General features: G+C 40.1%; 1 protein-coding gene across 1 annotated transcript in view; it reads right to left on the reverse strand.

The window, feature by feature from the left end:
* The window catches only part of svilc (supervillin c), a 36455-nt gene extending 20774 nt beyond the window's left edge, over window positions 1-15681 (reverse strand). The window contains exons 1-7 of the mRNA XM_086059336.1: window positions 14727-15681; window positions 11947-12233; window positions 5401-5550; window positions 4812-4991; window positions 4702-4736; window positions 2173-2234; window positions 330-475 (exon numbers count right to left, since the gene is read on the reverse strand). Of these exons, the coding sequence (XP_085915462.1) occupies window positions 330-475; window positions 2173-2234; window positions 4702-4736; window positions 4812-4991; window positions 5401-5550; window positions 11947-12173 (800 nt within the window). The 5' untranslated portion in view covers window positions 12174-12233; window positions 14727-15681. The remainder of the gene's footprint in view (window positions 1-329; window positions 476-2172; window positions 2235-4701; window positions 4737-4811; window positions 4992-5400; window positions 5551-11946; window positions 12234-14726) is intronic.
* Window positions 15682-16975: the final 1294 nt, after the last annotated feature.

Here is a 16975-nt window from a genome sequence, read left to right on the forward strand (position 1 = left end):
CACGCACCTATGCACACACACACCCGCACATGCACATATTCACGCACATACAAAAAAGAGAAAAAAAAGAGAGCGCGATGATGATTACATGTCGAATCGGTAAGATTACCAAATGAACAAGACTGAGCTCTCTCAGAAAAAAAAATGTCATAAAAAATTCATGTTTTTTGAGAAAAGGAGCTGTATTATGGGGAAAAAAAACAAGAAATAAATCACAATATATAATGAATAAGAAAATGAAAGAAAGCCTTAATGTTTCTCCTATATATTTTGTGTACCTGTATTTTTTTTCCTTTTCAGTGTGGCCCTGTGCTTATTAAACAGCTCACCTGACAGCCACCATCTCCTCGCAGGTGATTGGCTGTGTGAGGAAGCGATGGTCGTTGCCCCGCCGCTGCCTGCGCTCGTGGCAGACGCTTCCCGAGCGAGGCTTGAGGAACGCAGACGTCTCGGGAGCGGCAGTCTTCTCCAGCTCCTGCGTCGAAACATATCGACTGTATGATTCATAAGGATGGGTTCAATCGGCAGCTTCTAAAAAGTCATCAAGGCGAGCAAAAAAAAAAAGGGTGTTCTATTTGAAAGGGTTGGCGGGTCGGAGGAAGCAGCTGGCGGCAAGGCAACGAGCATCATGGCATAGTAACCCGAGTGGGGCCGTGTTGGGTTACTCCCCCGGCCTGCCTCCACTAATAATAACCTGGCCGCCGTGGTTGTCAATGGCAACGCAACGTGTGGCGCATTTTCACCTTGGTGGCTACAGCTGAGCGCGAAACGAGGTGCCGGACGCCGCTTTTGCATCAGACCAAGCGGTGGAATTGAGGACAACACCTGTTGGGCCACATCACATCCTTCAACACCATTGCCGTCTGCAGCATCATAAGCGCACGTCTGGACGGTGAGATGAGCAGCTGGAGTGACAACTGTTAGCAGACTTCTACTCGCCATACATCGCAAAATGACATTAGCAAACCCCAGCTGAGTTCTTACATCCACAGTGGTGCCTCGAAATAGGAGTGAGTAGGACTTACAGGCCTGTCTTCATGAGACTTTTCTGTGGTCCTACTCATAATGGACATGTTGACAAAGTTCTATGTAACTAAGTTAAACTGGCTTTGAGGGCTCCATTGTCAAAAAATTATATGTATAGATGCTGCCAAACTTGTATTTTCTTCAAAATTATCATGAAATGTCTGTTTCAAATTAAATAGCTGATTTCCTGTATCATCCTTTAGCTTTAGGAATCCATTTTGTGTGTTGTCTACCAAAAATTATTTATTTGCTAACATAAACTGACTTTGGGGACTTTACTAGTTCATTACCACAAATCATTAAACTTTGCTGTTGCAATGACAAATAACTCAAATTTCTCTGCATTTAATGTCACCCATGTATACACCTCAATCAAATTTGGTAGAAATCAGACAAAACCTCAAAGACGAGATTGTCTTTGAAGGAATCTTGGAAATAGCCAGAATGACTCTAAAATGGCTGCTTCAAAACAAGATGGAGGACCTTCTGTTTCTTTTTGTGCCTGGCTGCTTGAGACTTATTTGTGGGTCTACTCCTGTTAGGCGTGCCACCAAATTTTAAGTAGCTAAGTTGTGGTTCAAGTTATGTTGCTAAATTTAACTGGCTTTGGGGGTTGAATTTTACGAAAAATTGCAGAGGGTGTTGCCAAATTTTCATAACCTAAAATGTGAGTTTGAAATGAAAATGGCTGCCTTACTGTGTGTGTTTTGGGCATGGATTCTTGAGACATTTTTTTTGTGGTTCTATTCATGATAGACATGGCGATGAAGTTTAGTTTCTATAGTGAAACTGGTTAAACTTTCAAAAACTCTGGGGAATGCTGCCAAACTCAAATTCTCTCGAAAATAACCCTAAAATGTGACTTTCAAATCCAAATGGCTGCCTTAGTGTGCCAAGTCAAGTATGGCTTCTTGAGACTCTTTTGTGGGTCTAGTCATGATAGGCACAATTTTATGCTCGTAATCGGTGAGATTATTGGACAGCTGCTGTTCTGGTGAGCTGAGTTTGAGGATTTCAAATGAAAGGCCACGGAAGCGCCCTCTATTAATAAGGCTGTGACAGCACACAAATGAATGCGCTGTCCAGAGCGGTGGGAAGTTTATGAATAGCAATGAGTGTCCGCTTTCAGAGACAAAAGTGACTTACTTTAAATAAAGACATCTTGGCCGCCACGCTCATCTGCGCTCTTTCGTCTGTTTTCACGTCAGCTGCAAGACAAGGAAAACAGCAGTTGAAGCTCAGATTCAGCTTGTGTATATCCAATGAATTCAGTAAACACTCATTGAAGGCCTTCATGTTGGCTCTCGTGTGAAACTTAAAGCCGATCGTTGTGGCTTGTTTTCTTTTCAAGGCTGCAAAGTGCAAACAATGTTGTGTCTCATAAATCTGTCAACACCAAGCATATAAAACAAGGGCCTAAAAATATAACCACATTTATTTGACAAAATCTCAGAAGTGGTATAGAGCTGTCTTTTTCATTTAGCACAAAAGTGCCAAAATGTTCTCTGGAAAAAAGCACCTCAAGTCAAACTAAACTTTTGTGATGTCATCCAAGACATCATATCTCCTGGGACTTCAGCTCAGTGAGCAGCTAAGCAGGTGTGGCCAAAGTATGGCTCACATAAAGCACAATGAGTTCTTTATTCTGGCCACCCAGCATTTACGCTATCCAGAGTCCTGTCATATTTGTTACATTTATTTAACAATTTTTCTTCATAAAGTTGGTTAGTTAAAATGTTAATTTTTATGCAGCTCACTAACTAGTTGGTCAATTGATTTATTGTAAATAATAAAAATCTAAATAAAATTAAAATTAAATGTTTTACATATACTTTTTAAATGTAGTTTTAACAAGCGGTTACTTAAATCCTAATTTAAGTACAGGATAACATTAAAAAATATATATTATTTTGTTATTAGCTATTATTGTATTTGTCTTTTCTCAAATTGGTTAAGTCAAACACATGCACTCGTTTTTAAAAAATCGATTTATTATTCATTATTCATTCATGCATTGTGCCGTTTAAAAAGGTAATATTAAAGCTTTTTCGACATCATGCATGCTCCAATGCCCAGATGAGTCCGAAGAGCCCTGACTGTTCTACTGTGACTGCACTAATCAGCTTTTATTTTCCCTTTATAGTAGAGTGTGCACCTCTGTACAATATAAAATAAATAAAATATTCAGATTAGAAATAATAATAATAATAATAAAATATATCATATAGGTAGATAAAAAAAAAAACATCCTTACTTTGTAATTTTATATTGATTTGATTCATCATTATTGATTTGATTACAATGAACCAATTATTAACTAAATACAAACATTGCTTTATTGCTTTAAAGAGTTTGTGTTTTATGGATATTTTTATTGTATTTACAATAAGTCAATTAACTAATTACTTAATTTGGATACATTAATGATAAAGTTAAAAAAATGAATAAATTAGTTTGAATTAACCAATTTTAGAAAATAAATCATAATCATAAATAAAACATAATTATATTATATATACTCTCATTTTTTAATTGTATTACATTTAAATTAATTTACCTTTTGTTCATAAAATAGATACAAACAATGTCTATAAAATTTTGTATTTTATTAATATTTTTATTGAATTTACAATAATTCACCCAGCCAAATTGTTTAAAGCTCCGTCCGTCTTCGTTCCTCAAACAAATCTCGCACACACAGAAGCATTTCAAGACTTGCGTGTGTCCACAAGAAGACTCTGAGGAATTTTAATGGCTGTAATGTATATGCCAAGTCTGGAGTGGCGCTGTAGCGCAGCCACGGGGAGTTAACGAAAAGCGTAGAAGAAGAATCAGCAAAGAAGACGAACAGTTTTTTTTCTAACTTTATTGCAATCTACAGAACAAACATGGCTTTGCATGTATCGAAAATACATGAAAAAGACGAACACAGGAGAAGTGACAATGGCGGCTGATTCGAGTACAACACCGCTTGTTGAACGTAGGAATAAAGAAGCAAAATATTTTGCTGCAAAAGCATAAGCAAGCTAAGGAGGCTGCGCAAAACGACTATGACACGGCTAGCCGCCATTGTTGTTGACAGACTGACGGTTCGCGCGCAGTCACGCGAGAATTGGCGTATACGTACGGGGCGTGTTTTGAAATCTTTCCACTCTGGAGCCCGGGTTCAAAAGTGATCGATTTCAAGCTACAAAACCGCACCATCGTGTAGACGAACGGCCTAAACGGTAAGAAACTTGTGAGGATACATTGAAACTGGCTTTTGTGTGGACGGGGCCTAAAGCAGTGGTTCTCAACCCTGGTCCTCGAGTACTCCTATCCAGCCTGTTTTCCATCCTATCCAGCCTGTTTTCCATGTCTCCTACAGGCAACACATGTGTTTCAAACGATCAGCTAATCAGCAAGTTCTGCAGGAAGCCTGCTAACAATCTTCAGCTGTGTTGAATGGCGAAACATGGAAAAAACGCTGGATAGGGGTACTTGAGGACTGAGAAACAGTGGTTTAAAGGATCTTTTGAGCAGTTTGTTACTTTTTTTTATTCGCGACTACCACCTCTGGTCCAAAGCGTAACTGCAGCATCATTGTCAGGGTCGTTCATGGTGCGCGATCTTAATATAATTGTTTTTTGGCTTGTCACATGTCAGAGGTGACCATTACCGGTAAATGCTGTTTACCTTCACATGTCTCCTCTTCCTCAGCCTCCGGCAGCCTACAAGAGACCACAATGCCAGGCTAAATGACGCTGGGTGAATAAATTGACCGTCTTTCCCTGCGCTGCACCTACCCGCCGCTCTCTTCCATCTCATTGGCCGTGATGGGCTGAGTCCTGAAGCGCTCGCTGTTTTTGCGTGCGCCACCTGGCCCACCGGGAAAGTAACGCCGGGTGCGACGGCGGACCCCATCTGACACCGGCTTTGCCGTAGGCTCTAAAGAGGAAGCGGCTTGTGGCCCATCTTGAGCACACCTAACATAAAAACGGATGAAGGGTAGAAAATTAGTCGCTCTGAATTTTAAAGCAGATGATTTACAGATTGATGAGGTAAAATCTTCTTCTTTTTTTTACTGTGTATGGCACAGGAGACGAATGGTATGCACAAACCATACAAAGGCCTACATTATTGATATTATTAATATTATATAAGAGGAATAGCACTCCATAAAAAAACATATAGTATTTTTTGTTTGTGCATCATAAGAAATTCATTGCGGCTCCTTCTGAACACAGAAAGATACTTTTCTAAATATTGCTCTACATTATGTCAGGCATGGAGTGAGTAGTTTTGCAGAATTTGTGTCTTGATTTACAGCGGGTCAATTATTTTGACACTGTTAATAAATGTCATATAAAGTAAAACTACCGTCATGGTGCTTACACTTTGTCCGCCTCCGCTCCATTTCCCGCCTGTTGCAGAAGAGCTGTCCTCAACTGGCCAACCGATACCCGTGTGCAAAGCTGCTGCTGCTGCTGCTGCTGCTGCTGCACCGGGTGCTCCTCCCCTCCTGCTGTAACCTGGGAATCATGCCTGTAGCATGGAGAAGGAGTTAAGGTGCAAGCAAAAAAAGTAAAAAACTACACAGGTGTTCCATAGTGCTCTATGTATGTTCATGGAAAACAAATAACATTTCTGGGTTCTGGTTTAAGGAAGTCACACCTCTGAGTTCTTTTAACTCGATTGCTCCCAAAAACGTATAAAAACATTCTATTTCAAATATTGCCATGGTTCAAAAAAGTATTTATACGTTTTATGGGGGGGGGGTTATACTAGATTATACAGAAGGCTTTAATGCAGCCTCTGACCTGAAGAGGTGGCATAGCGCACTCTCAACTGACGGATGAGTACGTAATAAATCCAAATAACCAAATATGGACTGACTTACAAAATACAAAAATACAGTTAGACGATATGTTATCTAAAAAGACAGAGTTTATAATACTTATATATATATATATATAATACTAATTCTTGCAAACCAAATTCAACTTAATCGGGAAAAATCTCTTATAACGGCTATTAAAGGGACAACTGGTGAATGCACACAATCATCAGAAGAAATTAATCAAATTTTTTATAACTATTATTGCAACCTATACTCAGAAACTAACAAGCCTAACCCTGAGCCTATTGAGGCATTCCTCAGTAGCTTAAATATACCTCAGTTAACTATTGAATATAAAGATATGTAGGATGTGCCACTTACTATAAACGAGTTGTACAGTGCTCTAGATAGTATGCCTAATGGCAGAGCACCTGGCCCGGATGGTTATCCGGCTATATTTTTTAAGCACTTCTGGTTAATGCTTGCTCCACTATTCTTAAGAGTAGTAACATAAATTAAAACTAATGGTTACATACGCCCACACATGAATACAGCAGCAATTAAACTTTTATTAAAGCCAGAAAAAGACCCCACCCTTCCATCAAGTTACCGTCCGATTTCACTAATTAACACTGATATTAAAATTATCGCTAAGGCTTTCGCATCTAGACTAGACACAGTAATCTCGACAATCATTCATAGCGACCAAACAGGCTTTATTAAAGGTCGTCACTCTATTAATACGCCAGGAAAGAAGGATTCAAGGAATTAACTCTGGGGTAACAGAACACAAAATTAATCTATATGCCGATGATATTTTACTTTATTTAGAAAAGCCTGCTATTTCGTTAGGGGAAGTATTTAACTTAATAACTCAATTCTCACATTTATCAGATTATTCTATTAACACTACTATCTATTACAGAAAATTCATAGAACCCTGCAAGCCAGGACCCACACTACTCATTTCCTATAGGTAATTTAAAATACTTAGGCATAAAAAATCTCACCTAAATTAACTGATTTAATTCATTTAAACTTTGCTCCACTTCTGGATAGCATTTATAGTGATTGGAGCACTGGAATAATCTTCCTATTTCTCTAATAGGACGAATAGCCACCATTAAAATGAAAGTTTTACCCAAAATAAACTATTTTTTCTCAATGATTCCATTTAAACCTATGGCTAACTGGTTCCAGTTGTTGGACTCTGCCGTTACAAAATTTTACTGGAATAAAAAAAAGAAGCAAAGATTAGTTTATCTACTCTTCAGAAAAGTAAATCCAAAGGAGGTCTTGAGGCACCAAATTGTATGCACTACTATATAGCTAACCAGCTACAAGATATCATTTTATGGGCACAACCCAACAGAGATACTAACTGTTGGCTGGAACTAGACCAGAAGGATTGTAATAACCTCAGACTTCTAGATTTACTCTTCATTACAACATCGATTAAGCGACACAATTGTTTTAAAAACCCAATGATTTCCGCCACCCTGACTGCCTGGTGGAAGGCACTAGAAATTACAAAAGCCCAAGTGGAGCCCTGCGGCCTTTCTCCCCTATGGCATAACCCCGACTTTCAACTTAACAACCAATCGTTTTATTTAGGTGTGTGGGAGCAGAAAGGAATTACGCATCTCCACCATCTTTTCTCAGATAATATGTTTATATCATATACATCCTTGCTCCAAAAATACAAAATAAAAAACGGAAATTTTTTACATTATCTGCAAGTTAAAAGTATGATAAAGAAACAAATTCCAACACTTCGGGGTACGCTCCAACCGCCTGTTTTAGCTAAAGATATTACCAAGCTTTCTTCGACAACAACAAAAAAACTCTCAAAAATATATAAGTTACTTTCGTATACTGATAAATTGTCTTTACCCATCTCGAAATGGGAGACAGACTTGTCTATAGCTCCGGAATCTGACTTTTGGATTCAAGTTTGTGAAAACGTATTTAAAATGACAAAACACACAAATTTACAACTTATCCAATATAAAATTATTCATAGAACATACATTACTCAATATATGATGAAGAAAATGGGACTCTCAGACTCCGACATTTGTCTCCAGTGTTTACAAAACACTACAGACACTTATTTTCATGCTTTATGGTTATGCACTCCGGTTATGTATTTCTGGACTAAAGTCTTAGAAAAACTTTCCGCTATCTTGGACTGTAGGATACCGTTCTCTCCAAACTTGTGTTTGCTAGGTGACCTAACAACAACTGACTTACCAGGTAAACAATTTCAATCGACACTTGTAGCCCTTACTATCGCGAAAAAAACAATTCTTGTTAACTGGAAAAATTAACAAACCCTGAATATCAACCAATGGTCTAACTTCCTCATAAATCACATTTGAATGGTTTAGTGGGTGGGTGCACCTCCTGCCCCCGCCCGGTTGGCCAATGGCCCCGCTGGTCGGTCCTCTTAACTCACTGCACTAGTTTTGCACAATACACTTTGTTTATAAACACATAGGGCACATAACACACTTTGGGGGGGTTGAGACACCGTCTTCGGCCTACAAATTCCCTCCAATTTTAATGCACCACACAACTGGGGGGGGGGGGTGCTTGGTTTTGGGGGGGGGATACAGGTGGGGTTTGAGGGCCTGGGGGCGGCTGGGGCTGGGTTGTGGTGGATGGCGGGGGTGGATGGGGGGGCGGGGGGGTCGTGGGGGGAGCAGGGACTGTTGGGCCAGTGGGGTGCCTGGCGGGCCTGCCGTGCCCCGTCCTGCTGCCTTGGGTTGGGTTGGGGGTGCGGGCCGTGTTGGGGTGGGGGGTGCTCCTGTCTCCTGGGTTTGCTCTCCTGCCAGTGGCCCCTGCGGGGCCCGGGGATTGTCCCTTGGCGCTGCCGTGGCCTGGGGGGCCCTGAGGTGTTGTGCTTGCTCTGTCCTGGCCGGGGTCGACGGCTCCCCTCTTTGGTGGAGGTTTTCATGCATGCCAGATCCACCACGCCAGCATCTACCGAAACTCAAACACAATCTGCTTCTTCCTGTGGTCGTTGAATCGGTGGAGGCTGATGTCTGTGGATCTCACTCTGCTTCCTCTGTCCTTCCTTCCTTTCCTCAGTCTCTCCTTTGGTCTCTTGAGGTCTCCTTAATTTGTTGGAATTTAGATGTTTCCGGGGTTGGTGAAAGACTCTGGTTGGTAACCCGGTGGGTAGTAGGTAATGGTCGTTGCTGGATTTCACTTTCCTTTCTTTTCTTTGATCCTTCCTCGGGTCTCCTGACAACCTCACGACTAGCTGGATTCTGAAGTATTCGGTTTAGGGGAACGGTATGGGATTTTTAAAAAGGTTTTAGGTGAACTAATGAGTACACTCTCACACGCACGCACGCACGCACATACTCACCCACATACAAAAAAAAAAAGAGAGAGAAATGATGATGACATGTCAAATCGGTAAAATTACCGAATGAACAATACTGAGCTCTTAAGAAGAAACAAAAATAAACAAATACAAATAAAAATAAATAAAGAAGAGGTGGCATAAAGGTCCCATAGTGTGAAAATGCACTTTATTGGGGTTTTCTATCAATAATATGCATCCCCGGCCTGTCTACAATCCAACCAAGCATGAAAAAATTCCGTCCGCGACTTCGTTAGCTTCCTCCTCCTTTCTAAAATGTGTGCTTTAAACGGGAAGATTAAACTTCCGTGACTTAGTGACGTCAAAAGTGCACTCGACCCAGCCCCCTCGGGTTAGTGGCACCACCTCTGGTAAAGGTTTGTCACGCCCACTGAAATTCGAGAAGCTGGCTGTGCCTTTCTTTTTCTCCCCCTGCTTGCAAATGCTCCGTGTAAAGGGAAAAGTGGTTGCTTCCTTCGTTCCAAGTCTTTGAGTAGACAGTGGATTAATTTTATTTTTGAAGGATGTATACCCACATAATTTCTCAAAGGACTGTTTTGTTAGTGAATATGGATTTGCAACATGTTTGAACATAATGGATCGGTCCCAACAGTGTGACACGACTACAAACGAGAAAGATGTAAGTTTAACATTTTTGATTTAGAGATGTGCACCTTCTACCATATTACTGGTGTATTTTTAGTGCCTAAAGTGGTAGCTATATTTGTCGTGTAGAGGTTGTTTCGTTACAAGCGGTCAGATATGATAAAGCAGACGGTAGTTGGATAATTAGAAGCGGTTGCGTATTGTTTTGTCAAAATACAATCCGCGGTGGTTAGTTTGCCGTGACTGGCAGCTCGCCACCTAGTTGACATGACTTTGTGACGCTAACCGGCCGCTAAGTGGTCTCGACGAAACGGCTTGCACGTTGCGACCGCGCAGTGGCCTAAATTTTCACATTTGTGTTATTCATAACCGCTTTTTACAAGCATTCCCGGCAAAATAACGTTCGCGGGAAATTTGCCGGTTACGGCAAAATAACCATTGCCTAAACAATCACAAACTAACACAACATAGTCTCTGTAGTAACGTTCTGCTACTTTTTCTTATGGTAAAACGTTATGCCACTTTTCCACATATTAAAATAGTTCTCAAACGTGTAAAAGACATGTCTGTATTTTTCTTTTCTCCTGCTTCCATGACCAGTCCTTTCCATTCACAACATTAGCACATGGCTACCATGACCCAAATCACTGCCCCTTCGAGAGATAGAAGGGTATGGCCTAGGCGTGACCTGGTGCAGCTATTTACATAAAAGTGACACACCCCTAGCGTTTCGGGTGATTTAGGGACAGCAGAAATATTAGATCCAATGTCAATTTTGACAAATGCATGTCACAGAAATGTCTTTTACACATTTGAGAACTATTTTAGGATGTTGAAAAGTTGAATAATATGAGAACTTTAAAGCAATGGTAGTTATTACAAAAAACGGCCAGCGGGTGGCAGCAGTGGTATAAGAGATCAACCAGGGCCATGTTGCAACAAGCTCTTTTCCCACTGTTTTAAACAGATTTGTAAATAATGATGAAACTTAGCTACATTCTAATGCTAATTGCTGCAAAACGGAAAAAGATACAAATATGCTTTTTTCCTGATGAAAGAAGAGACTCTAATCTTTCTTTTGGTAGGTTCCATGTTTTTATAGCAATAGAACACAATATTCTGTGAGCCTTGCAAAATCTGTCAAAATCCAGTAAACCGGCCGGGAGCGAAGGGGGTTGCTTCAGTGAAAATGACTGGGAGTGAATGAGTTAAGAAGCAAATAGCAATAAATGTATGTAAAGTAATATACCCATAATCTAAAACTCACGTAATGCATTTGGCCATGTGGAGTCATGTTACTAAGCGTTTTGCATTTTGAAACTTGCATGCCAACTATCTGGTATACCTGGTTCAAATTTGGTAGCAATAGGACCAAATATCTTTGCTGATTGCTGCTACTGTATAAAACAAAATGGCAGACCTCCTGTGTCTTTTTAGGTATGACTTCCTGAGACTTGTTGGAGTGTCTACACTTGATAGACATTTTCACCAAATGTCATGTTGCTAAGTGAAAATAGCTTTGGGGGATGAATTTTCAAAATTCTAGCATTGAAGTTGACCAACCAGAAGCAATAACAAAAACTCACTTTTGTATTTATTTAACATTTTTCATCTGTCTAGTATACATAGTTCGAATTTGGTACCAATTTCTTGGACAAGTCACTTGAAATAGCTACAATGACTCAAAATGACAGACCTTCCGTGTCTTTTTTGAGGGTCTCCTCTTGATAGACATGCCTAAGTCAAATTAGCTTAGGAGGCTGAAGTTTCAAAATTCTCTATGAATGGCGTTTAAAGTTTGCTGTTTATAGCAGTTATCAAAATTCGCCAACATGCTCCACGCAAAAGCAATAGCAAAAAATGCAACATTGCTCATTTGTCGAGCATATGTGTCACGTTATAAAATCAGGTTATTTATTTACTTTGTCTTTATTACGTTTTATTGTGTTTTGGATTGATGGTTTGATCTCGATAGATACCAAATTGCAGGTTACTAAGTGAAATTGGCTCTTTTGTGGTTCTACATGAGCAAAGCATGTTTACCATACCAAAAGTATAGAATATCAAAGCAGTCACCACACACCACAGGCTTTTTCCAAAAGTCACGAGTCTCACGACTCACCCTGTCAGGCAGGTGGATCCCACGGAAACGTCCGATCCATTCAGAACACCGTGCGTCTTGCCGTTGACGTTTTGGTAACTGGGGTCTTGAGCCTCCCCGCCGTCACTGGCCGGTCGGGGGTCTAAAAACTCCTCAGTGTGTCCAAAACGCTGGGCCAGCTCTCGCCTCCTCTCCGCCTTGTAGCGGGCGATGCGCTCCGACCGAGGCTCCAGGACCAGGTCCTCCATGATGTCTCAGGAGAAGTCACTTCAGCTGGAAAACATGTCCATGGAGACGTTTCGGGGGTCCTACAAGAGGAATAAAGCTCAAAGTTGACTGTATCCCACATGTAATCCTCCTCTCCCCCACTCTTTCTCTCCCTCCCTCTCTTTCTTGTAAGATGACACTCAGCAGTGCCAAACTGGAATCTCCCATTGCGCTGAAAGGCAACACCAAACTCTCCTCTCTGGGTTCATGACTCTGCAGGTCTTTTCCGCCGAGCCTAGAGTAACTTAATCTAGTAGCTCCTAAACACCCACCACCATCATCATCATCATCATTTTCACCTTCCCTTGGTCCATTTCTAAGAAGGCCCCAAACCAAAATTGGTTTGTCCTACCAAGTTTGGACTGGTTTTGGGTTTTTGTTTCTGGTGAAGCCAATCAGGAGCCCACAGAAATGTCACGTCAGGAAAATGTGCACCAAAAAGAGGTGGACCTCTGACAATGAAGTGAGTAAATTATGTAGAGTCAATTTGACTCTATTTAGAGTGGGACCAAATAGACTCAGTTTTAGAGTAATATTTACACTTGGAAGAGGGTATAATAAAGAATTGAAAAATAAAATAAAAGTCACTCAAGGGTTAAGGAACAAACTCACGACCTTCAGCTTGGAAAACTGCCACACTGCCACCTGAGCTATGCCCCTCCTACTCTTTGCTTATCTCCAAGAGGAAGTTATGAAGATTCCAGCTGACATGAGCGATATGCTAACACAAAGCATGAGCTGCAAGGCTGAGTGAGTAAATCAGCTGTCTCCCAAGTAGGGCATGACCGATTAATCGGCCACCGATTATAATCGGCCGATTAGAGCACTTTTCAAAATGATCAACAAATTTAGCCGATTACTGTACTGTTTTTAGTTTTGCACAAAACAGTACATGCTGAATGGTGTTTGAGTGGCGCAGAATGGTGTCCTTACACTGTTTGTCCACTAAGTGGCGCTGTGACTTCATTGAATCCTCAAGTCCTCTGTAATCTACCAGAGTCACTGTTACATGGCCTGGCCTGAGGACTGTTTTACTGGAGTGGGCTGACGAGAGACAGGTAAGTTTGTACTAGAGTTGTTGCAATGCCGATACCGGTATCAGGAGAGGCCCCGATTCTGCATTAAAACAGTGGTATTGGTGAGTACTAACGAGTAACATGCCGATGCCATTATTTAATATAGGACTTTGGATGCAGCATCTTGTGTCTTGCTTGTACACGACATTCACTGATGTGTGACAAAACCTAGGTATCAGTGTACGCCGATACTGCAAAACTGGGTATCGGAATCTGTATCGGGGGCCAAAAAACGGTATGGGAACAACACTAGTTTGTACTAGTTTAATGGGGATTTTCATGTTTTTGTACTTAAATTCTTCTGTTTTAAGATGAAATACTGAAGAACAAAATATTGTAAAACAATCAAATGTCATCTTTAATTCATATAAGCATGTAAGCGCCCCCAAAAAGTTTTTTATTCATTTTTAGAATTAATCGACCAATTAATCTGTAATCTTTCTTCCCCCCGCCATATATCGGCCTAAAAAAATCCATATCTGTCCGGCCCTACTCCCAAACTGAAGGTCGTGAGTTCGTTTCTCAACCCTTGAGTGACTTCTATTTTTTCAATTCTTTATTTTACTCTCTTTCAAGTGTAAATATTACTCTAAAACGGAGCCTATTTGGTCCCACTCTAAATAGAGTCAAATTTACTCTACAGAATTTACTGTGCTGATACTTTTTGGTCTTTGTACTGGTACTTCATGGATCTAAAGTTGGTACCAATATGACATGTCTTGTTTTGGCACAAATAATTGACAAAAAAAGCAAAATTTCAACATTGGTTTCAACTAAACAACTTTAATGGTGAGCAGCTTTACGTTTGGTTTTATTTTACAATAGTTGACTATTTTTATTTAATGACTTAGCTTATTCAGCTTTCTGATTGGCTAAAATTCCCTGGATTAGAAACTATTTTCATTTCTATTAAGTGCCCCGGAGGCTATAATAAATTTATTAAAGGAGTCAATGATTGATTGAGGTTTCAAATTGTAAATCACAGTCATTTGTGAGCTTAAAGCACCATTTCCAGGAACACTTCATCCTTGAATCCGTTTTTCAGCAGACCACAACCCAAAGGTTCTTGGACTTGATAAAACTGCGTGTTAAACTGATAAAATACCTATAAATTAGACCGTAGTTCCTGCAGTCTAAACACACAACAGTCCTCCAAAAGTTCCTATTTCTGGGCTGTCTATGGCTCCCTAGAACCAGGATTACTGTGTTCACACATTACCAAAGAATGAGTGTTGCATTAAAACCGGATTAAAGAGAGTTCGCGTGAAAGTGCCTTAAGATTTCCTTGTTATTTACACATAAATAAACTTGTTTGATTTGCAACATGTTTCACGGCAACGCACTCATAACACCGCATGAGGCTTAGACTTGAATCCACATTATAAATAACAGCGATTCAACACTCGTGTGTGGGTGCGTGTGTATGAACATGTGTTTGTGAGCGTGTATGTGCGATACCCCAAACTGTGGCTGTCAGCATTCCTGATATTTTAGCCGCCGTGCAGGAAGCACAATGGAACAAAAGAGGTATGAGCCCGCGGACTTAGCACCCTGACCGGCTAAAGCTTCTGTTTGCAGCACAGTTCACACAGTATACCTGTACAGAGGAAAGCAATCATTCATAATGGAAAACATTATATGCAAATGATACAAGTCAAGAGTGAAAAGAATGTCAACTGTGCTGTAGACAGCAAAAGAGGATATTAATTGGTCGTCATGGAGACGAGACAGTGAACGCTTTGCGTGGACGCAGTACAGATAAAACTTCAGCATCCATGGTTGCCCTTCACTCTGTTGTGCTGTTGGCTAAAATGTCATGTGATAAACTGAGGGAATGTCGATGGGAGAACGGTGTGGGGTGAGACTTAGCAACTCTCACAACTTTTGCTAACTTCCACAGAAAACAAAACAGGCTCTTATCAATACCATTTTACCATCAGTGGAGTAAAAAAAAACTTCCTTGATAAGCAATACATCTTGAAACTGCAGTTCAACCAGCCATCAAATGATTAACTCAATTTCGGGCTAATTCCTAAAGCACTTAAAACGGAGAGGATCAAAAAGCAACAACACCATGCTTCTAGCATGTATATATGGACAAATGTTACATAAAGAACTCTATTAAGCAGTTCAATTATTCAACATGAACAAATCACCTTCACATGAGGCTCATTAAGAGTATTAGCTAGCAAGCATACTAGCATAACACAAAGTGACGTCACATTACACTTAGACAAACTAACGTGCATGCTAGAACTTCACAAACAGTATTAAGTCATTAAACTCAACGTTTGGCATTTACACACAACAATAATTGTTAGGAAATACAGGTCAATTGTAATGGCAAAGCAGACTACACCGGCTAATTGCTCCACTACATCAGGAGAGAAGCAGAAACATGTCACTTTTGACAGTGCACGAGGTGCATTCAACGACCACCTACAAAACAAAACATCTCAATTGCAGACAATTATCACTATGGCTGGGTCAAACCTAACAACACCAACACACCAGACAGCGCCAAAGTAAATACATTCATCGCTTTGGCCCGAGTACAAAAAGAGTGAATAGTAGTAGTGATTTTCAGCAAGTAATGGAGGGTCGTTAAAAAAAAAAAAAATCAGCATGAGTATAAATATAAAGTTAGAAAAATAAATATGGTGTTCATTGCTTGTTTGTTGTTTTTATTGTCATTGTTATTATTGTTACTGTTATTTTAATTGTTTTTTTTTCTTCACATTCGAAATAAACATTTTCATTCATTGTGACTGTCAGGTGTTTTTTTAAGCGAGTCAGTGGTTTGGTTTTATATTTTAGTTTGATTGCATTTAGTTGCACTGTCGCAGCTAGCGTAAAATTTTAATAATAATATTAATAAATCAAATTTAAAAAAAAATTAAAACTAGGAAACTAAACCGTATTCAATCCATGACGTTTTTTAGTTGCTTTACGGTATTTACAAGCAGGTGACTCCACGACCATTTCATGCGCTTCAGTTAAAAAGAACTTCCATATCGAGACAATGTCAAGCAAGTTATCAAATGTAACTTAATAGCAGTCATTAACATCCACGGGAATTGATTCAAGGTCATACCCCGCTACTCTAGACTTTTTATTTATTTTATTTTTTTATGAAAGAACGAACACTGTCTGTCTGATACTTACGTGCGTGTAGCGAGAACAGGCACAAGCTCCTCCCTTGGGCTAGCCAGCACTTGACGTTGACAGCTTGCTCCAAAAGTAGTCAGCCCCTCTCTCGCGGAGGTGGGTGGGGGCATTAACAGCACACGTGAATGAAGAATAAAAATAGACGGACGAACAGTGGTGCGTCTGTACCCATATTTAAATGTAATATGCAAGAAACAAATAGCTGCCGAAACGGTAATTTAAGGGAGCCCGGTGAGCGGTAGGTGTTGCGTTTAAAGACAGTCGGGTCAACAAAGCGATAACTGACAAGTACATGACGCACAGTTATGTTTAAATGTCTTGAAACATAAATAAAAGCGGATTCAAAAAGTACAATTTGGTAATGTGAATGTGTGAGTAGACAACGTAACTGAATCAATTATCTTACTTGGTGAATGACATGAAATGTGTTGCATTTATGGGTCCGTTTTTTTAATTGCATTTTGTTGAAAGCTGGAAACGCATCACGTTTCTATGGTGACGTGAAACGGCGCATGGGAAATTTGGCCTAATAAACAAAC

Source organism: Leptonotus elevatus, chromosome 1, assembly GCF_054856555.1.
Source record: "Leptonotus elevatus isolate MCC_2025b chromosome 1, RoL_Lele_1.0, whole genome shotgun sequence".
NCBI lineage: Eukaryota > Metazoa > Chordata > Actinopteri > Syngnathiformes > Syngnathidae > Leptonotus > Leptonotus elevatus.